We start from the raw sequence: 23,138 nt of genomic DNA, 5'->3' as shown, positions 1-23,138 counted from the left end.
AGCCTGCACAGTGCTCTGCTCTAAACAAAATGGCTTTCACAACATTAGCGTCACAAATCGATAAGAGTTCATGTGTTTACATCATAGAGGCCTATGCTCACAGCAGGTAATGGCACTGTTCAGGAGCCCGGGCCCCTTGGTGAATAGACTATAAATATACAGAGGATGTCACACGGCGCTGGAAACTGAAAGCTACGCCAATCCACTGTAACGAGGAGCCATTTGGGAGGGATCATAGCAGAGAAGGCAGAACGCTTTGCTTTTTAGGGACAGTTGCTTGGATGGCCATTACAGGCCATATAGGACCAACAGAATAAAGCAGCCCTGTTGCCTACATAACATACCAACCACGTGGTGCTTGTGACCCCTTTACGAACAATTTGCCACAAATTAGTTATTTCTGGAAGAGGGACGCCATGTCATTCTCATATTGTACAAACCCTTTTAAGCCTTTTCACCATTATCCCTTGCATTACACAGTGACCTTGTGTGTGACTAATGAGGTATGACCAGTTCAAGCGATCACTTCAGATAACGTAGAAATGGCATTAATCACAGAAGAACTACAAACCCAAGGTTAAATCTGAAATCTGCAGTCATAAATAGGAAAAAGTAAGACATTTTGTGCACATACCCTGGCACTATGAACATGGCTTTTTTTTATTCTAGGTGATCAAAGAAGAAACATTTTCTATCGGAAATACTTCATGAAACGCTCCTTTGGTTGAGCTGAAATTAGTGTTTTGAGGAGCTCTGAGATTGTGCACACAGGTTTCTTTTTTATGTTAAAGAGCGCATGTCGCTCGAAACATGTCAAAAGATGCCTGTATTCTCTTTTTTGTGAGCACACCATTTTAATCTTTGCCTCATGTACCTTGGATAATAAAACACACTTTTTTGTATTTCATCTGTGAGCTGGATTCTTCTGCTTTCTCCATACAATGTTGGCCACTTGAGAGTATTACCACCAAGTCAGACTGGTAGGTTTTGTAGACACTGCAAATCTAATCAAAATTAACAGGAGATCTCTACCATTGTGTGGGATTTGGGGACTTTCATTTAAAATAGATACCATGTAAATGGATCTACCTGCCTGCCTTTTGCAAAGTTGTTGGGCCTTTGGTTCTCTGAAGGACCATTGGGTTGTCTGTGTAGCCAGGAAGGAGCAAACATAGAAACGGTGCATTCAGTGTAGCTGCAGAAAAGCCCAAGTAGTATAGGGGCCCACGTCGACCTATGATACCTCATGCACAATGATGAGCTCTCCCACGGCAAAGGGTCTGTCTATTGTTCTTGCACAAGGGCCCTCTTCTGCTTGTGACCAAGAGTTTAGTGCATATGTGGGAATGGTTTCGTTTTAGTTCTAAAAATAAAAAAAAAAACAGCATGATCCATGGGGGGGGGGGGGGGGGGGGAGGAGACGTAAAGTCTCGGTGCTAGCAGTGGTGCCACTGAGGTCACCACAGTTCAGCCCAGCTGGCGATGTCACCGCTAGTCACTGACGCTGCGCTCGCAGCAGCTCATTCACCAGTGGTTCCCAGCCTGGACGGTTTCTCCTTGGCACCGTCCAGGTTGAAAACCGTTTTTCCCCCAGACATGGATTACGGCGTGGGACAGAACAATGGACAGGTATGTTCTATTGTTGTTTTATTATTTTTGGTTTATTACAAGAGAACGAGGGCTTCGGATAAATTAGGCGAGGTTGTAAGTATGATTTAATTGAGATTATTAAAGGAGTCTGTCATTTTTTTTTTCAGTTAAAGAACTTTATTCTTGATGTCTGTGTTTTCATACAATGTGACTATAGGGTTAGTAATGGGGGTCTTAAAGACGCCTCTCCATTACTAACCTCGGGGCTTGGTGTCACCAGATTATATACCCCAGCTGTGAGTTTTTGCCTGGCTAGTTAACAAAAATACAGGGTAACCCACGTTTTTTTAATTATTTATTTACAGCGCAGCAGCGGCGGATGATTACTCCCATCCACCGCTCTTGCTCTCATTGTTATTAGAAGCAGCAGGTGTCAGATGATGGGAGCAGTTGTACCATCAGTTGACACCAGTGACCAGAGGTAAAGGTTATTCCTCCGATCACAGCTGAGCGCGCACGCTGTCTGACAGGGTGGGAACACCTGACACCTCTCTCATTTCACCGCTGATCAGAAGCGGTGTTTGCCGCGCTGTCATGCACATTACAGCGCAGCAAAAAATGGATGTTCGAGCCTCCGATTCAAGTGAATAGGATCCAGGTACTGTTCTGGTACCCAAACTTTTTGAAACTGTTGGGCCAAACCCGAACATCCAGGTGTCCCTCCATCTCTAGTTATGATTGTAGTCCACAAGCACAGGAACAATACCCAATATTCAACATATTTTTCCATAGTTCAAGGATACATCACAATTAAAAAAAACAACCTGTACAGTAGGGAACAAGTAATGCAAAGACACAACGTAATACTCCTGCAGTATGGGGGGAAAGATTACAACATAATAGCTGAATGTTTGCCATGTCAGGTCCATTCTGTGGGAGAAAGAGGAAAGGATGAGCAATGAGAATGGGAGAATGATTCAACATTGCACAGTAACCAGACGGGGCCGGAGGAGGAAAAGGCACACATGCTCGCCACAATAAGGAACTGCTCCTGTTTGGGAAGTAAAAATAGACGGATGATCAAGTCTATAACGAGCCATCACCAGTACTGAGCAAGAGAAGGAGGCAGCTTTGAGTTCTGGCTGCCTCATAAGAAGAAACTTTACTAATTTAAAAGAGATTTTATGGACCGCTCAGGACAATTGAGACAAGATATGACCACTGCTTACAACAAAAAGAGAAGAACAGCATTACACTTTTACAAAACTTTATGAATACATCTAAACAGATTTCTGGTCATCATGAAGGATGGGTCAATCTTGATTCTTGGGCATTTGTAGACTGAACAATTTGCTAAGACAACCACTCATCGTCATCTAACATTACAAAATTCACCAGATCTCCCGAAAAATCAGTCAGAACCCATGCAGACCTCCAGCATGCCATCCAAAAGACTGGAGATTCCAGAAGTAGCACAGGTTCATTGAACCATGGGCAAATATGAAGTCATTTATGACCCATTCCTAGAAGCGAGGAACCTGACAAACACAAAATGTTACTTTGGTGGATGAGAAGTTCACAAAATAACACCTTTATAGACTGGTCATCATGTTGTATTGATGAGTAGGGAAAGGGCAACCAGAAGACATAATAGTTGGGTGCAATCATAAACCAGCTATGTGCCCATAGTTTCTTGGGAAAAAAATAAAAAAGATTGTATTATTGGAACCAATATGGTTTACCCTAAAGTAAAACAGAAGGGTCAAGTCATTTAGGACGATTAGATATTTTTTAAGCTTTACAGAGTTGAAAAAGTAGGAGGTGAAAAACATTTAAGGCATAAGACCAAAGAATAATGATGGACATCATAGACTTAATTCCAACAGGGCAGAGGCAGGTGTGGAGGCCATAATGCAGCACTCAAAGGTTGCACGGCTCCCCAATATGAAGCCGTGTGGCCTCCGTGTGTGCCATTGGGTGCCAAGTCTTCCCTACATCTAATGCATGTGAATCTTATCAAATCTCCAAATGGTTGACAACAAAAGGTCATGCAGGGTTGGTGGCATTGCAACATAGAAAGAGCAAAAAACCTAGACGAAAGCTTCCCTCCCCATAACACCTCAGAAGGCTGTCAGCTAGCGGCCATTTTGGCAGGTTCTCAAATACAGGCTCACTCGATCTGCAGAGCGCTCCTGTGTTTGCCAAAGATGTCTGGAAGCAGTTCTCTCAAAGAGGAGACTTATTTATTTTTAAAAGGATTGTCAGTCTGAAATTGGACATTAGGCCCCTATACACAGAGTGAGAGTCAATATCAGCCAACATTCGTCTAATATGTGGGGGCTTAAAATAAACAAACTACGACATGTTTCACTTATTCCAGCGTTTTGGCAAATAAGATTTCTTGGCCAGACAAGTTGGGTCTGGCTTTGTGTGTAAAAGTCACATTGAGGTGTTGTCTGAATAGGTGTCAAAATACATCCAAGGCTTTATGGCCTAGTCCCAGATTCCTTACAATGAGAAAAACAACAAATATTGTAGGTGTAGATCAGAAATTAGAAAAAAAAACTTTTGGGGGAGGAGGGAGGTTAAGACAGCAATTAGGGGAAAAAAAAAAAAAGTAAAATGTATACGAAATTAGTCATCAACTAAAATTGATGCGATTTGAGGATGGTTAACGTGTGCCGTTTTCAGTGCTTCTACCTACAATGGTTGGCTGCCTCACTTACCAAGTTCTTTAGAGCCTTGGCTTTCACTGGCCAATTCTCCCATTTTTACCAGGGCATCAAAGTAGCCTTTTGCTGCAAACGTTACACCTAAAAAAGGGAAAATAGAAGAAACATTTGCATATATTTAAAATGATAGGACATGCCAGCAGAACATCGAACCACCACCGTTACCACCGCCTCCCACTCTTTCAATAACCTTTGCACAATTTTTTTTCCGTATCAGGCCAGAGACATTTGATTAAATAAGTACAAGATAGGATTAAAATAATTTAAAATGACCAACAGATCTGGTTGATCCTTAAAGGTCACAGTCCTCTTTGTAGGTCTAAGGACTCCTGGAAGGTCACAGTTCTATGTAGGTCTATGACCTCATTGGCTAGTCCTCTTTGAGCTACCAATTCTGCAACTATTATCTCTGACCAGCACAAGTCTAAGCCGCTTGGCAGACAACATGGGATAAAATCTTAAAGAAAGACTACTTTAAAAAAAAAATAAATCAATCAACATTTCCAGCCAACACAACACTTTCTAACCAGTCAGGGCAATATGTGCATCGAGAATACAAGAAACTCCATTATGTATCATAGCAATAGTAAAGAATATGGTTAACGAAACTAAAACATAGGGGAAGAATTCTTTGTTGGCCTCATCTAAAGCCTCTGAAAAACAAGAGTTTTTGGTAAAGGGGAGAGACGTCAATGACTTGAATTCCCATCAAAGTTTTTATTCCCTTAACATATTGCAATCATATTACAGTATATAGCACTGTGTACTTACAATTGTTCATCTTGCCTTTCTACCCAGTTAATTCTTCTCTTTTCCATTAGGTCTAGGACATCACATGATTAAAAACTTACGAGTAGTGTTGAGCGAACGTGCTCGGATAAGTATTCGAGCTCGCCAGAGATACTCTGTTAGCACCTGAGAGTGCTTGTATAATACCTTATCCAAACAAGTTAGCTCAACACTACTGACAAGCTGAATCCTTCTAAGCCCCATGTAGAAACAGGAGGTCAATTGTCCCTTCATGAGTCAGTCACTGCAGAAGTCCCTGGCAAGGGGGAGGGTCAGTAGCTGAAGAGGGGAATGATAAATGCAAGGACAATTGACTTCCTGTTTCTACATAGATCAGAGAAAAAGAAGAATTCAATGGGTAGAAAGGCAAAAGAAGAAATTGTAAGTATATAGTTATATATAATAAGATGATTGCTATCTATTAAGTTGATTAAAACTTTGATGGGAATGCTTCTTTAAGGTCCCATACACATTTGACTAATGTCAGCCAAATCAGATATTGATGGATTCAGCCGATAGTGTAATGTGTATACACGACTGGTCGCTGAGAAAGATGTTAAATCTGGCAAGTCCGATTGCATTTTTCTCCTAGAGATAAGCCTATCTCCTAGAGAATACAGGAGAGCTCCACTGAAAAAGCACTCCTGTGTATGGGAGATTCTGCTGAGACGGCTGTTGGCTGAACCACTGTCTGGCCGGCTTTATCATCTTATTCTTCTTTCACTGAAGACAAGAGATTTATGTCCGTCACATAGAAAGATGTAAAGACGCCTGATGGAAATGGACCACCATTATCAGAACAGCCTCAATCATCCTAAGGTCTAGGCTTAGTGACCTCTGAAAATTCACAAAGTTACATATTTCCAGAAGAAAATAAAAAAAGTAAACCCCATATCCAGTACCAATTAATACCAGCATTTGTAAGCAAAGTAAACCCTACTTAAAGAAGCCAACTAAGTTTTTATCCTTTTAATATCTTGCAGTCCTCATATTATATAGCACTGTGTGCTTACAATTGCTCATTTTGCGTTTTTACCCAGTTACGGTAATTCTTTTCTCCGCTCCAGGTAGACACTGGAAGTCTAAAAGTAAGTTATCACTGGAAAAGTCCATGGCAAGGGGGAGAAGGGAGCAGCTCTGTCAGGAGGTGAAGAGGGGGATGACTCATAAAAAGGAAGAGAGGTTATTTCTCTCCTATGTAGAAACAGGACAAATTAAGGAGTAGAAAGGCAAAATGAGCAATTATTTAGCACGGTGTACTTACAATTGCTCATTTTGCCTTTCTACACAGGTAATTCTTCTCTTTTCTCTGCTCTATGTAGAAACAGGAAGTCTTTCATACATGACTCATCCCCCTCTTCACCTCCTGTTCCAGGTGCTCCCTTCTCCCCTCCCCACCAGGGACAGGGCAGTGATGACTCATGCTGGAAAAGAGACTTCCTGCTTCTACATAGAGCTTAGAAGGATTTAGCTAGTCTGTTTTTAATCACCTGATGCCATAGACCTAATGAAAAAGAAGAATTAGCTGGGAAGAAGAGTAAAACGAGCAATTGTAAGTACACAGTGCTATATAACATGAGGACGGCAATATATTAAGAGGATAAATATTTTGACAGAGTGCTTCTTTAAAAGAAACTATGCCAAAGAGACCCCCAAAGCTATAATCGAACAACGGTACTGTCCTTGTGTGCTGCTCTTTACATCTTTAGAGATGCGATTTGTGCTCCCTGGGGTTCATGTATTTTGGGTTAAACCTATACAGTAGTAATGCTACCTTTTTAAATATACAGACCAGTGATATTTTTGGTTTTGCACAATATTTGCGTTGCATATAGCCGCTAAATCCCAACATTAGAGTTACCATCACTAACTCTTTATTCTTGACCTGCACAAATCCCTCATTTTTTTTTATTCAAGCAGAGGTCACAGACTAAAAAATTAGACAAGTCTATGGGAAAAAAAAAAATTGTGCTTGTCTGACACATTAATTTGGTATATTTTATCAATCTTGTAGAAAAAAAAAAATGGAGATGAACAGGAAAATTAACAGATGGTCTTTCGAAAGCTTACAGATTCAAGGATCCAGCAGAACAAAGTGGTAACATAGTAACAAGCCACATAACTTCACATAAAGCAAACCTATACAGCGGACAGAGAACAACATTGTCCAGTGTACAATTATATTGATATTTCCAAATAACCCCTTCCCACAAACGTATAACCTGCTCGAATCCACATAAATCACTTTCCCCCACTTCTTTCAAGATACCCAATGGGTCGCTTTGGATTAGGCAGCGTCTAATTTCTTACCATTCTTGTAAGATCATGCACCTCGCTCCACAAACTTATTTTTCGGTTCCAAGGTAGTGAGACTCCTGAAGACATTAAGGTCTACCGCCTCACGTGCTTAGCATCTGTCATTTTCACAGGACAACTGGAACATTGTGTTTTGCCCCTAACTTTTTTTTCCATAATATCCCAGGAGCCCAAAAAGATCTCGTTACCACTTCTCCCCCTCCCCAAACAGGTTCCATGATATCATTCAATTGCTGTAAAAATTTTACAAAAATTTGGTTTTATTATATGTAGTTAACCCTTAAGTCTACAATTTGTGTAAATCCTATTACAAACTCCAAATTAAGGACTGGGAAAAAAAAAAAAAAATGTATAGAAGACAAAGCTTGATACATGTCACATTCACGGCACCAAAAACATGCAATATCATGCACGATCTAAGCCACGGAGGGGACTTTTTTTCTCAGGGTCAGTGAAGGTTATAGAGGTTGGACCCCCCTAAAGTTATAAAAAGATTATGCATTGCAGAAATTGCCTTTCTACAACGCTCCATCTTTATGTGGAAACAGACGGATGAGGGACCCTGTGAAAGAACAGAATATGGCCCCCATCTGTCTATCACTTAGGCTGCTTGCTGATTGGATGGTAGGAGTGGCCCCCCCCCTTACCGTTGGGCCCCTGTGCAGTGGCACAGGATGCACCAATGACATGTCTGCCCCTAGATTACCCATAAGCAGGAAAAAAGATGCAGAAACAGCGTCCCCTCTCCTCTCCCCGGTGCCCAGTCTGATGTACTAATGAGACCACATAGGACACACTTATGTATGATCACAAGACTATTAGCGACAGTCACCAACCATTAACCTCAAGTGACAGCTAATACAGAAAAAAAAAAAAAAAAAAAAAAAAAAAAAAAAGAGCGCAGCTGCAGGAGACGTCACAAAGGTATAGGATAAAATCACATGAAATCACAAAGTGTAAATCCCCCAATCATCTTCTAAAGGCTCAAAAACATATGGAACGCTTTAAGAGTAAATACTCTCTTGCAACCATTTATTTTCCCACCCAAAAAGCAACAGATCTATACGACATAGGGCTATTTGGGCAGCACGGTGGTTAGCACTGCAGCCTTGCAGCGCTGGAGTCCTGGGTTCAAATCCCACCTTGGACAACATCTGCAAAGAGTTTGTATGTTCTCTCCGTGTTTGCGTGGGTTTCCTCCGGGCACTCCGGTTTCCTCCCACATTCCAAAGAGATACTGATAGGGAATTTAGATTGTGAGCCCCAACGGGGACAGCGATGATAATGTCTGTAAAGCGCTGCGGAATATGTTGGCGCTATATAAAATATAAAGATTATTAAAATTATTATTATTTGTTAGTCAGGTTACTGCGCTCCTTTTACCCTTCTCTTCCGGAAAGTAGAAAAGGCGGCAGGAGAATGAACTGGAACAGTTGTCTGTTTCCATGGAAACACAGCTACACGGAAGCTGTAGGCAAAATAGATTTATAAAAACGAGACTTTTTGCAAAATGACTTCAAGGCAAAAAAAAAAAAAAAAGTGCTCATACCCAGGCATATATTGACTACAGTTATAATAGTATACACCTAGATGCATACAGGTACGCGCTGGACAATAGCAGATAGAAAGACAGGCTGATGATGATAATGGATATCTTATAAATACAGTATATGCTAAAATGCCAAGAGATAGCCTAGTATGGTAATTAAATAAATAAATGTCACTTGTCACAGAGATAGCCTAGCTAGATTCCAATAGCTAGGAAGGAGAGGGCTATATGCACGGAGATCACCTGGCTAAGTTGCAGTAACTAGGAGGAAAAAGAGTGCGTACGTATTTGCCTACCTCCAGTATTAGGTCCTTAGAGCGCTGGAAAGCTGTATAGGTGCTGCCGTATTTCTGAAAGGAGTCCGGATGAATCGGGAAAAGTCCAAACAGGTGGCTGCTCCGGCCGGTAGCAGCTGCCTTGAAACTCATTGAGATTGATCCTCACTGCACCCCGTACTCGCGCTCACTCTCACTTTCACTCTCGGGTTCGGGGAAGCGGTCACGTGCTGTGTGACGTCAGGAAGGTCCTGCATACTATCCGGACTCACCGCTCCTACTACACGCGGCGTAAGGACCCACAGGATTCCGCTCCCTCCCAGAGGTTAGTTTCAAGGCGGCTGCTACCGGCCGGAGCAGCCACCTGTTTGGACTTTTCCCGATTCATCCGGACTCCTTTCAGAAATACGGCAGCACCTATACAGCTTTCCAGCGCTCTAAGGACCTAATACTGGAGGTAGGCAAATACGTACGCACTCTTTTTCCTCCTAGTTACTGCAACTTAGCCAGGTGATCTCCGTGCATATAGCCCTCTCCTTCCTAGCTATTGGAATCTAGCTAGGCCATCTGTGACAAGTGACATTTATTTATTTAATTACCATACTAGGCTATCTCTTGGCATTTTAGCATATACTGTATTTATAAGATATCCATTATCATCATCAGCCTGTCTTTCTATCTGCTATTGTCCAGCGCGTACCTGTATGCATCTAGGTGTATACTATTATAACTGCTACATACTTTTTACAAACCATTTGTGGAGGTTTGTTGGTGTTGCTGCAGGGACTTTAGCACATTGATACTTAGCGCCACCAAATATAGGTCTTTATATATTGACTACAACTTGTGTGATCCGGTTGCAGTCACAACCATGCAGGACCCATGTGCCCGGCCTAAGTCAGCAAGTCATTGCTTTGTTTTATAGCCAGTTTCCATGACAACAAAACTAGGAGACCGTGGCAGGGTTAAGAACAGACCTCAGTTGGAGATGACGCAGGAGTATCTCGGACAGCACCGTGGTCATCCCAGTTTGTACACGACCGGTCTCATTATTACAGTCCCATCAGCCCATGTGGAGGAAGGAATGGCAGGTCGTGCCCAGGACATTTTCATAGTATAACCTATTCTTAGGCGTCTGTCTCCAATATCAAATGTGAGGAGTCCTGGCTGAGGCCCAGAGGAGAGCAAACAATGTGTCATTATGGTTGGGTGGCAGGTACAGAACATATGTAAAAATACTTGAACCTGAGACTAGAGGCGGAAAGTCTTCATGATGAGCGTCAACTACGCCCAAACAAGAAAACAAACAGGAAACAGAGGATGCATCACCTGTACAAAGCCAGCGTATGCAAATGCTACACCACAGGCAGAGGACGCCAAAAAATAGCAAACGGCAGAATGTTATGGTTTCGTTTTGATTTCTACATTTCTGCTTATTGCTGTGCAGCAAGTCTATTTTTATGGGGTTTACGGCTCTTATTGATGAGACCAGTTGGGTATGTAGTCTTAAAGGCAAGTTGTCTGCAGGATATCACCTCCCCCAAACTATATGTGCATGTAGCTCTTTCAAAGTCGAGTCCAGCAATACCGTTACATGGCTAGCTCGTTCCTCAGTTACTGACAAATCAGCGCTTGAATTGATATGCAAATGAGGCTGAAGGGCTCTGGTACATCCGAGAACTCTGTCCCTCCAGCTCTATTCCCCACCCAGTGCCGCCTCCTCCTGCTTGACTGACTGCTCCTTTGCCTGAAGTCGCACAGTATAAACGCTGTCTGTGAACCAGGAGGAGGAGGTGATGAATGGAGAATAGAGCTAGACTGACAGAGGATTCAGTTCTACAGTTTCCTCTGCAAATCAATTCAAGTGCCAATATCTCAGTAACTGAGAAACAGACTGGACATGTAAAGGTATTGCTGAACTTCTCTTTGAAAGCAATACCTGCACATATAAATTATTTGGGTGGTGAAATTCTGCTGATAGATTTCCTTTAAGGTCAATTTACAGTGCACAATTATGAATGACCGTTCCTAGGAATGTTCTTATCACAATAATCTTGCAGTGAAAGCAGGTCTCCGGTCACGATGCTTGCTCGTTTGGCAAAAATTCTCTTTTGTGCTGCACAAAAGATCGCAATCCGCAGCACATTGTCCTTTGTAAACAGGACCTGTGCTGACAAAACAACAATGGTAGTCTAGGCACGCTGAACAATTAAAATAGTTTACCACTGTCTGCCTCGATAAACAAGCAATTAAAAGAGCGCCAATCAGCAAGCAAGTTGCCGAATGGTTGTCTTTTGGTGCACACAGCTGCCAATGAGTGTGAATATAATATAAATATATATATATATATATATATATATATATATATATATATATATATATATATATATATATATATATATATATATATATATATATATATATATATATATAAATAATTTTTAACACACAGCTATATACAGCTCTTGGCTGATCATCATCCTGTGTAAACAGGGCCTGTGTTGCCAAGAACAATGGGAGCACATGCACACAGAACGATTTATCACAGATCATTCTGTGCATATGGTTGGTATGTCTGAAACGGACTATTAACTGACCGACAATCGGGAAAACTTAGCCCATCAGCGGTTGTTTAATGCCGCAGATCAGTTGGTGTAAACTCAGCCCTGCAGGCAATGCTCCATTAAGAGTAAAAATATAATTTAATTGTATACAATAAAATATGATTATATACAATAAAATATAATTATAATGTACATAGAATGCAATCCATATAGAAATTTGGCTCTTTCAGAAAGAAGAAAATTTACTAGCACCAAGTAAACTCTTGGAGATGTTTACCCTACAAGTCCATGTCTAAACCTTCACCAAGCTTTGCCACATTGCCAGGAAGATTAGCCAAGTCACAAATGTTTTAATTATAAGGGTGAATGACCTCGGGAAGATCAAAACATCCAACACCGCGGAGACACCATCACGTGTTTCTCAACGCAGTGATCCAGAACACTGCCCCCATCCCTTATGGGAAATATGCAAATGCATGTAGAAAAGCTGCGGAGACACCATCACGTGTTTCTCAACGCAAGCAATGAATAGCCAGGTCTTTCACCGGGAAGGAACAACCACGGGAAGGGCAGCATCCAATAAAGGAAAACCACCTATTTTCACCAGGCACTGCTCCTAATAGCCAGTTTTCTACTCCACACTGATGAGGGGCAAATACACCGAAACAGCTGTCTGTGGATGGATACCATGTTTTGGCATAGGTGGTTTTCCTTTATTGGATGCTGCCCTTCCCGTGGTTGTTCCTTCCCGGACCTGGCTATTCATTGCTTGCGTTGAGAAACACGTGATGGTGTCCGCAGCTTTTCTACAAATGTTTTAATGGCACAAGCCTGCCAGTCCCTCCTTATGACTTCTCTGTATGCCCCAAGTCATAATCACAGATACAGGCACTTCTCAAAATTCGAATATCATCAAAAAGTTAATTTATTTCAGATCTTCAATACAAAAAGTAAAACTCATTATATAGAGTCATTACAAACAGAGTGATCTATTTCAGGTGTTTATTTCTGTTAATGTTAATGATTATGGCTTACAGCCTCGTTGTGTTTGACACGCAGCAGCGATCTGGATCCCGCTGTGATATCGCTGGTCGGAGCTAGAAGTCCAGAACTTTATTTCGTCGCTGATCACCCGCTGTCCATAGCTGGATCGGCGTGTGTGACGCCGATCCAGCGATGTGTTCACTTGTAACCAGGGTAAATATCGGGTTACTAAGTGCAGGGCCACACATGTACTCAGCCTGGCTAATAGCTGTAAATCATTCAGCTGCCACAATGAAAACTGAATCTCCGAGCAGTCAAATACTCGGAGGTCACCAGAGCAACGAGTACACTCGCTCATCACTAGTCCCTTAGTCTGTTTCAGTAGGCTCCACAATCATGGGGAAGACTGCTGACTTGACATATGACCAGAAGGCAGTCATTGACACACTCCACAAGGAAAGTACATTTTGCATTTCATTTGGAAATCAAGGTCCCAGAGTCTGGAAGAAGAGTGGAGAGGCCACAATCTAAGCTGCTTGAAGTCTAGTGTGAAGATTCCACAATCAAAAATTGATGGTTTGGGGAGCCATGTCATCTGCTGGTGTAGGTCCACTGTGTTTTATCAAAACCAAAGTCAGTACAGCTGTCTACCAGGAAATTTTAGAGCACTTCATGCTTCTTTCTGCCGACAAGCTTTTTGGAGATGGAAATGTAATTCTCCAGCAGGACTTGGCACCTGTCCACACTGCCAAAAGTGCCAATACCTGGTTTAAAAACAACAGTATCACTGTGCTTGATTGGCCAGCAAAGTTGCCTTGTCAAGAGGAAGATGAGAGACACCAGAGCCAACAATACAGACGAGCTGAAGGCTGCTATCAAAGAAACCTGGGCTTCCATTAACACCTTAGCAGTGCCACAAGCTGATCGCCTCCATGCCATGCCGCATTGATGCAGTTATTGATGCAAAAAAAAGCCCCGACCAAGTATAGTGTGCATTTACTTAACATACATTTCAGTTCGTATTTCAAAATCATTTTTCAAGCTGGTGTTATAAAGTATTCTAATTTACTGAGATAATGACTTTTGGGTTTTCATTGGCTGTAAGCCATAATAATAATAATAATAATAATCATCTTTATTTTTTATATAGCGCTATCATATTCGGCAGAACTTTCATCAACATTAACAGAAATAAACACCTGAAATATATCACTCTGTTTGCAATGACTCCATATAATATACGAGTTTCACAGATCAAGAGTTTGGACACCTTCTCATTCAAAGATTTTTCTGTACTGCTAGTGTGACTTAAAGATTTCTGCATTTTCATGACTATGAAAATTGTACATTCACACTGAAGGCATCAAAACTATGAATTAACACATGTGGAATTATATACTTAAAAAAAGTGTGAAAATAGGTCTTATATTCTAGGTTTTTCAAAGTAGCCACCTTTTGCTTTGATGACTGCTTTGCACACTCTTGGCATTCTCTTGATGAGCTTCAAGAGGTAGTCACCGGGAATGGTCTTCCAACAGTCTTGAAGGAGTTCCCAGAGATGCTTAGCACTTGTTGGCCCTTTTGCCTTCACTCTGCGGTCCAGCTCACTCCAAACCATCTTGATTGGGTTCAGGTGACTGGAGGCCAGGTCATCTGGCGTAGCGCCCCATCACTCTCCTTCTTGGTCAAATAGCCCTTACACATCCTGGAGGTGAGTTTGGGGTCATTGTCCTGTTGAAAAATAAAACGATGGTCCAACTAAATGCAAACCAGATGGAATAGCATGCCGCTGCAAGATGCTGTGGTAGCTATACTGGTTCAGTATGCCTTCAATTTTGAATAAATCCCCAACAGTGTCACCAGCAAAGCACCCCCACACCATCACACCTCCTCCTCCATGCTTCAGGGTGGGAACCAGATGTAGAGTCCATCCTTTTCTGCGTCACACAAAGACACGGTGGTTGGAACCAAAGATCTCAAATTTGGACTCATCAGACCAAAGCACAGATTTCCACTGGTCTAATGTCCATTCCTTGAGTTCTTTAGCCCAAACAAGTCTCTTCTGCTTGTTGACTGTCCTTAGCAGTGGTTTCCTTGCAGCAGGCCTTCATGGTAAAATAGCTGCTCAAACTCTTCTCTTAAGGCCGGGATCACACATGCGAGAAATACGTCCCGAGTCTCGCATGGTAATACCCAGCATTGCCGCCGTCACTCAGGAGCGGAGAGTGCGGCCGCATAACAATACATGGAGCCACACGCTCCGCTCCAGAGAAACGACGGCAATGCCAGGTATTACCATGCGAGACTCGGACGTATTTCTCGCATGTGTGATCCCGGCCTAACAGTTGTTGTAGGGATGTGTCTGCTGCAAGAACTCTGTGTGGCATTGACCTAGTCTCTAATCTGAGCTGCTGTTAACCTGCGATTTCTGAGGCTGGTGATTCGGATAAACTTATCCTCAGAAGCAGAGGTGACTCTTGGTCTTCCTTTCCTGGGGCAGTCCTCATGTGAGCCAGTTTCTTTGTAGCGCTTGATGGTTTTTGCCACAAAAGTTTGCCCAATTTTTCGGACTGACTGACCTTCATATCTTAAAGTAATGATGGCCACTCGTTTTTCTTTACTTAGCTGCTTTTTTCATGCCATAATACAAATTCTAACAGTCTATTCACCCAAACCCAACCAAATTTAAAAGGCAAGAAATCCCACTTATTAAACCTGACAGGGCACACCTGTGAAGAGCAAACAATTCCCGGTGACTACCTCTTGAAGCTCATCAAGAGAATGCCAAGAGTGTGCAAAACAGTCACCAAAGCAAAAGGTGACTACTTTGAAGAACCTAGAATATAAGACATACTTTCAGTTGTTTCACACTTTCTTGTGAAGTATATAATTCCACGTGTGTTAATTCATAGTTTTGATGCCTTCAGTGTGAATGTACAATTTTCATAGTCCTGAAAATACAGAAAAATCTTTAAATGAGAAGGTGTGTCCAAACTTTTGGTATCAATACTGATATAAATAGGTCCTTTTCTGATGACCCATTCACTTTATTCCTAACCATTTTATAGAAAACCTGGGGTATCTACCTACTATATAATTGTCTAAGGGTCACTTCAGTCTATCCTGTCTGTCTGTCACGGATATTCATTGGTCGCAGCCTCTGTCATGGAAATCCAAGTCGCTGATTGGTCGCAGCAAAACAGCCAATCAACGGGCACAGTCCGGCGGCAAAATGGCCACTCCTTCCTCCCCGCAGTCAGTGCTCGCTCCATAATCCCCTCCAGTCAGCACTCACACAGGGTTAATGGCAGCGTTAACAGACCGCGTTATGCCGCGGTGTAACGCACTCTGTTGATGCCGCTATTAACCCCGTGTGACCAACTTTTTACTTTTTACTATTGATGTTGCCTATGCAGATCTAAGATCTAATGTTAAAAATAATAAAAAAAAAATAAAAAAATCGTTATATACTCACCGTCCGTCGGCCCCTCGGATCCAGAACAGGCCTTCCCCCGCTTCTCGCGATGCTCCGGTGACCGCTCCATGCATTGCGGTCTCGCGAGACCGCTACGTCATCATCTCGCGAGACCGCAATGCACTCTTGAGACCGGAGTGCGCGAGGAGCGTCGGTAACCGCTTCGCCTGGGTCCGAGGGCCAACGGAAGGTGAGTATAACACTTTTATTTTTACTTTTTTTTTTTTTAACAGGGATATGATGCTTGCTGTGCTATACACCGCGTGGCCTGTGCTATACACTGCGTGCGTGGGCTGTTATATAATACGTGGATGTGTAATATGCTATGTGGGCTGTGCTATATACACTATGTGGCTGTGCTATATACTACGTGGCCGGCCGCGAACAATCTGACACGCGCAGTCCGGCCGCGAATTGGCGTGGGATTTGAACCACGCTTCGCTAATTGGTCGCGGCCGGCCGAATCCTGTGTATTCAATGTATTATTCTAAAATCTTCATAAATAAACTACATACATATTCTAGAATACCCGATGTGTTAGAATCGGGCTACCATCTAGTAATAATAATAATAGCCCTTAGAAAATAAAAAATAGACTTTTAGAAAAAAAACTCTCTCCACCATTTCCACTATTTTTCCAATGTCTGCGTAATTCTGTCTGGTCAGTCAGTATGTCTGCACCCACACAATCCACCTGCGTAGGTGACTTCTGCACAGGGGGACCGTTCTGCTAATCTACACAGTGCTAAAGACTCCAATAAGCCAGCTCTATGTAATCCTCATCATCCTCCATCTATAGAGGTAACGCGCCATTTGTAGAGGTCTGCTCTATATGAGTATTACCAAAATGATCGAGATGCATAATGACTCAGGAGTCAGACTGAAATGAAGGAAAGGGGGTACAACCAGTAACATGCCCTTCCACCTTTGGTTAACACGGTGTACAAAGTTACTACATGCACAATCCAGAAGCTGTGTAGTACATTCATAAGGCAAATGCTTTTTACTGGTCTCTACTTCATTTTAAAAGAAAACCTGTCAATTGCCTTTCTAAATGCCGCTATTCTCCTGATTCCAGCATTGTTTTTCTTTTATTCCTGCAATGCAATTCATTTTGTAATGAATGCAAAATGAAGAGGCAAAAATGGCATTATTCAGGCACAGCAGATCATTTCTATGTGTGGCTGTTCCTTGTTCAGAGACTGGTTTGAAGACCCTTTACACAATTATCAAAGTAAAAGGAACAGCATCCAGTCCAGGTGATAAAAAAAATCCAATATCTTTATTCTGCCATAAGGCGACGTTTCGACCTAAAAAGGTCTTTATCGCTTGATAAAGACCTTTCTAGGTCGAAACGTCGCATTATGGCAGAATAAAGATATTGGATTTTTTTTATCACCTGGACTGGATGCTGTTCATTTTACTTTGAAGACTGTTTATTTCCAATTGGGTCGTTGGACTGGAGCGTGCATCCCACTATTGATGTGCTGTCGGCTGCCTTCCTTTTTTACCTTTACACAATTATGGCTGATCCTCAAGTCTATATTCCATATTCTAAAGAAACCCTTTAAAGCCAGTATCACACGAGCACAACATTGGTGCATAGCAGTACCCATGATGCTTGTTAGATCCGGACATTCGACCCACGATCAGGTTGAGATTTGCAGTCACATTACACCCGTGTGAAAACTAGCCTAAAGGCAGGAGACGGACAGACGGCCATATTTCTCCTTCGAGAATCGCATTGTAAACCTTGTACTGGCTGTGGGCGCTCCTGACCTGAGCTTGTCTGCTGCATAGTAATCCATCACGCCGTCTTCCTCAGGTTAGGAGAGGTGCCAGGTCAGGCTGTGCAGTGCGCTGCGATTCTCGCACAAGAAGTACGGCAGTCTGTCTCTGCCCTTAAAGAAAGTAGCACTCAGCCAGACTCCAATAGAAAAAGTCTCAATATGATATACAAACTATAACCAGGCCCATCATCAGCCTCACTGCTGACAGTTTCCAAGTTGTATAAACTGGAAAACTCAGAAAAAAGGCAATAATTACACTAGACAATAACACCAATGTTAATCACAGGTGAATCAACACTAACAGCATTTGCCTTCATTTTTTATTTTAAACTTTTGATATGACTTGTGAGATTATTTTTTGGGGGACCAATGCAGATTCATTACTTACTTGCCAAGGCTTTTTCATAGTTCTTCCCCATGGCAATGAAATTCCTAAGGCAGGGGTTAAATTGTTCCATAATAGTCTAAAATACAAAGAGAAACAAGACATGAATACCATTATAGCGGTATTAATAGCGTGCACAACCCCCAACCATTAACGTCAAGGTCTAGGATATTGTTCAGCACCATTGATATTTAAGCAAGTGCCGGTAAATAAAATGGTCTTGAGACCCCCCATCCATCAGGAGAACAGAGAGCCCAAAGTCTTAATGGAGTGAGCATGTGCGACCACCACTCCTATAAACCGTGGTCACACATGTGCACAACCGTTCTACTCAGAAAAATTTAAGACCCTGATTCTTGGAATCGTTCAGCCCCTAGTGATAATCATAACCTGTGGATAAGTGACATGAGTTATTTGTTTGTTTGTTTTTTTTAAATGCACCCGCTTTAGTGAGTTGAACCAGATGGGGCCAGTGTTTGAGAGAGGAGGGGTATGCTGCTATCACCACTGTAGAGGAGATCTTTCTGCTAGTTGTCCTCCCATCTGAAGAGGCTATGATAAATGTATCCAGTGGTGTTGACATCCTGCGGCAATTATATGTCGGGGAACCACAGTGGGTGTGGATGACAACCCATACAGCCTCCATTATAACAGGTTACCACTTTATTTATGGCGTGAGAAGACTAGATTGGCCATTCACAAGTCAAGGAAAGCTTGATAGTGACAACATATGAAACTCTTGCAAACATATTAGACATCACTAAGAATTGGATGAAAAGGTTAAAAGAAGAAGAAAGGGAAGATTTGGCTTACTTTTATTCACTGGGGTCCAAAGAATTCCTTCTAAAAAGCGGTTATGTTATTTCACGTAGAACATTAAAGACGTCTATAGGTTTAACAAAACGTCCAATGTCCCTGTGCAGAATAGATTTTTTTTTTTAAGTCGGAGCTAGAGGCAACAACAGCGAAACGAAAGGATAGATTTGATAAGACTACAGCGCCCGTGGGTAGGAGTGAAGGAACATTTGCAGATAAGTACAGTCATGTACAAGAGCAGCAAAACGTAATACTGAGATAAAAAAGGAAGGAAAAGAAAAAAAAAAAAAAAAAACACGGCTGCAAGAATGAGACTAAAGAAAAAAAAATGATTTGAATATTCTTATTGAAGAGTAGATTTCCTAAACTGATTATTTAGTAGGAATTTCACCTAAAAAGTAAAATACATGACAAAAACAATGAGACCCTAAACACCTGTTCGTCAGAGGAGTATAATAGGAGACTGTTTAGTTCCATCTACAGGACCTGGGTACCTTTGAATAACTTGACACAACAGGTCAAGCATGAATATTAAAAAAATACCTTTTCATTGGAAAGATCATCTGCCATAAACCAAGCCTGCCCAATCCAATCTCTACTTCATGGAGTCCAGATCTTTACCACAGGGTCTACTAGCCCAATGGACTCTATGACCATCACACTCCCACTGACCAGAAACAGATGAAAGTGGTCCGAAAAGGTCATTTGCAGACACTACCCCAACAGCAGATGTCCGGAAGAAAGAGGTATTGGGCCTTTTGGACTTAATCATGCCCCATCTTTTGTTATGAGAGTAGGGAGTGAAAGCACTGCTCTGAGAACTAATACATACTCAGCTCTGAGGACCATAAGTATGTATAGAATCCACCAGTCGAATGAGCCTTCAGCCAATGGACAACCATGGTGACTGGACAACTTTAAGTCATATTAGATCAACTTTGGGCAAATTCACAAATGTATTTACAAGAGACCAACCAATAATCAAATGTTTATGAAGGCGGTCTTGAAACATTGGACATGTTGGGTGTCAACATGCTTGATTCCATATTCTCATGTAATATTAGTTTCTAGAAGTGTTTAGCACCCCTCTCTCCATCAAGAACATATGTATTCGCTCATGTGTATCAGGTGAGGCAGGAGAAATAACCATCAGGTGTCTGGATACCACTGACCATTAGTAGTCAGACATTTCTACGAAGTGAAAATGTCAAACAAAAAAAGGCCATCCCTCCATCAGTAGCAGAGTGGCCGGCATGGCCTACTGGTGTCCCTGACTGATAGGGTATCATAAGAAGACGCTGAAAAAAGCATCTGCCAGAGACAAAAGGCAGGAAGTAACAAGTCATCAGAATGGTAGCGGAGGGCAACTCTTCCAATTTCCCTTTGTTGGATGTCTTCATAAATCTCCCTTTATTGCACCTTAACAATAAGCCCCAGGAGCGAAGGTGCTACACTCGCTACTGTAGTTATTGGCTCAGGGATTAGTATAATGGCGGAGTTTATGAACCATATTCTTCTATTCCTTATAAACCGGACAAGCTCAATATAGCAATATCATGCAATATCCGGTCGGCTGCCGAGAACTCACTTCGTAATTTGCCATCTGTGTACAACACTTGCAGGCTTGTTGAACTTTGCTTCCTATTAAAACTGTACATTTCATGCTCACCAGCAGTTTTTTGCCGTGGATGCGCGACATTTTTGCATTTTCCACTGTTGATCATCGACATGAGGATAAGCCCCAATGTCAATAGCATTTCCATGAGGAAATCCTAGGAAATAAGTAGCCTACCACTTTTGTTAGTAGATAACAAAAGTTAGTACTGGATAATATGTGGAAAGTCTGATGCATATTAACAAGGGTTGGAGAACCAGTTTCCATTCATGGGATACAAATTTCAAGCAAATTTAGGCCCTGTTCACACTGTGGTTCTTGAATCATTTAAAATCACTTCACAAAAAAGCTTAACGAAACGCTTCTTTTTTGGGCAACGTTCACATAGACATCTAGATGCCGGAGTAGATGCAGGGTTTTCCCAGGTATAGCAGCTTCTGGAAAAAGTCAGTGATAGTTTTTCAACCTTTTTGGTTGTACAGTACCTAGTGAAAAAGAGGATTCTTTTAGGATCACAATTTTTTTAAAAAAGACATGCTTTTTTTCCTCCACCAGTCATTTTTCAAAACCTATTACATTTTTTTTCAATAAAGCTTAAATAGATTTTCTATAGAAGTTAATGAAAAGCTTTTTTTGTGGAGGACCAGATTAAACAAAAAAAATAAATAAATAAAAAATCACCTTAAACCCCATTGCAATTATAGCCTTGAAGTATGTGCAAACAGTTTTTTGATGAGTTTTTGTTGCAGAAACTGAGCAAAAACTATTCAAAACCTTCTCCAAATCTAAAAACCTATAGTTTCAGCGTCAAACTCAGCGGAAAGACACTGCACACAACATCTTTTTACAAGGCAGATCCTTCATGAAAGCGCTGGAAAAAAAACACTAAAAAAAACCCATAATTTACAGCAATATAAAAATGACATTGCTGTGCATATGTTCAGTTTTTCACTTCCTTTAACGATCAGGGTTTGGAAAGCAGTTAAAAGAAGCATGTTTATTCTTTGGGCGACTTCCACTAAAAGAATGCTAGTTATAGTTCAATTCATAAAAGGAAAAAAAAAACAAAAATGTAAAAGTGGCAAAACCGCTTCAGAGGAAAAACTGCTGGATTTTTCCTAAAGCATCTCCACCTAGGAAAACATTGGTGAGAGCACCAGTGTCTTCAAGATATGAAATCCGACACATGGTTAAATACCATTAAGAAAACTACAGGGAAATTGGATGGTATTCAATGACAACTGGGCAGAGAAAAACCATGCTCAGAGCAGTTGTTCTCCTTCCCTCACCTGATTGTAGTAGGAATTTTAGTTTTGGTTTGGAAGACCACCACTCATCAACTGGACATTGACCATCGTTGTCTTCATAGCTTGCTCCCACATTTAGGGGGAATTCTAAGGGAACCTGGACAGAAGGAGTCAATGGTCTGATGAGCAGCGGTCTCTGCATTTCTCCAGAAAATACTGTGACACCACCTGTCACACTTTTTTTTGCAAAGACTTTACCTTGACATGTGCATTTGTTGAATTTGAAAAATGTCACAGCCAGACTTTGGTTGCCCCTCAACTGTGTCTCAAACAGCCCAATTCCGCCTTGGTCAGGTTGGCGCTATATATAAATAAAATTATTGTTTGCGCAGAAAGTCAGTCTTTATTCTTCAGCACAAATGCCCGCAGCAATCTTTATGACCTACGTGAGGCCGAGAAACTCTTGAACTTTCTCCAAACAAGGAGTCACTTTCCATTTCGACCTTTTGCAGGTTGGTAAAAGGCCCAGATCCAGTTCTCATGCCCTCAGGTAAAGAAATCAGGTCAGAAGTCAAAGGAACCTTGTCAAAACAGCTTCCTACCTCCCCTGCCCTTTATTGTTATTCAGCCTGACTAGCGGGTGTAAAAAAAAAAAAAAAAGAGAGAATTTTAACTCTTTCTAGTCATCGAATAGATGAAAGTTTTGAGAAGAGGAAGTATACAACAAATATAATGGTTATACAAAAGGTAGTAAGTAACAAGCGTAAGTGATCCGGCAAGGAAACATGGAGTGATAAGTGCCCGTACACAGAGGAACGTCTGCTAACTGACATATTTGGTAGGATCAATCAACTATCAGCCATCAGCTATGTTTTGGGGTTTCCCGACTAAACCAACAGCAGATGCTTGGTGGAAAAAAAAATAACATTGTGCATGTTGGATTTCAACATGCCCAATCCTTTGTATCAGCACAAGATAAGAGTTTGACAATAGTTTACTCCTCTTTTTGCA

General features: G+C 41.6%; 1 protein-coding gene across 8 annotated transcripts in view; it reads right to left on the bottom strand.

Annotated features, from left to right (window-relative positions):
- Positions 1 to 23,138, bottom strand: part of BAIAP2 (BAR/IMD domain containing adaptor protein 2) — a 145,242-nt gene that overhangs the window by 70,027 nt on the left and 52,077 nt on the right. For all 8 annotated transcript variants that reach the window (XM_077253344.1, XM_077253342.1, XM_077253340.1 and 5 more), the window contains exons 2-3: positions 18,453 to 18,528; positions 4,317 to 4,403 (exon numbers count right to left, since the gene is read on the bottom strand). In XM_077253344.1, the coding sequence (XP_077109459.1) occupies positions 4,317 to 4,403; positions 18,453 to 18,528 (163 nt within the window). The remainder of the gene's footprint in view (positions 1 to 4,316; positions 4,404 to 18,452; positions 18,529 to 23,138) is intronic.

Source organism: Ranitomeya variabilis, chromosome 4, assembly GCF_051348905.1.
Source record: "Ranitomeya variabilis isolate aRanVar5 chromosome 4, aRanVar5.hap1, whole genome shotgun sequence".
Lineage (NCBI taxonomy): Eukaryota > Metazoa > Chordata > Amphibia > Anura > Dendrobatidae > Ranitomeya > Ranitomeya variabilis.
Note: the sequence above shows the minus strand (reverse complement) of the source record. Positions and strands in the feature narration are given on the sequence as shown.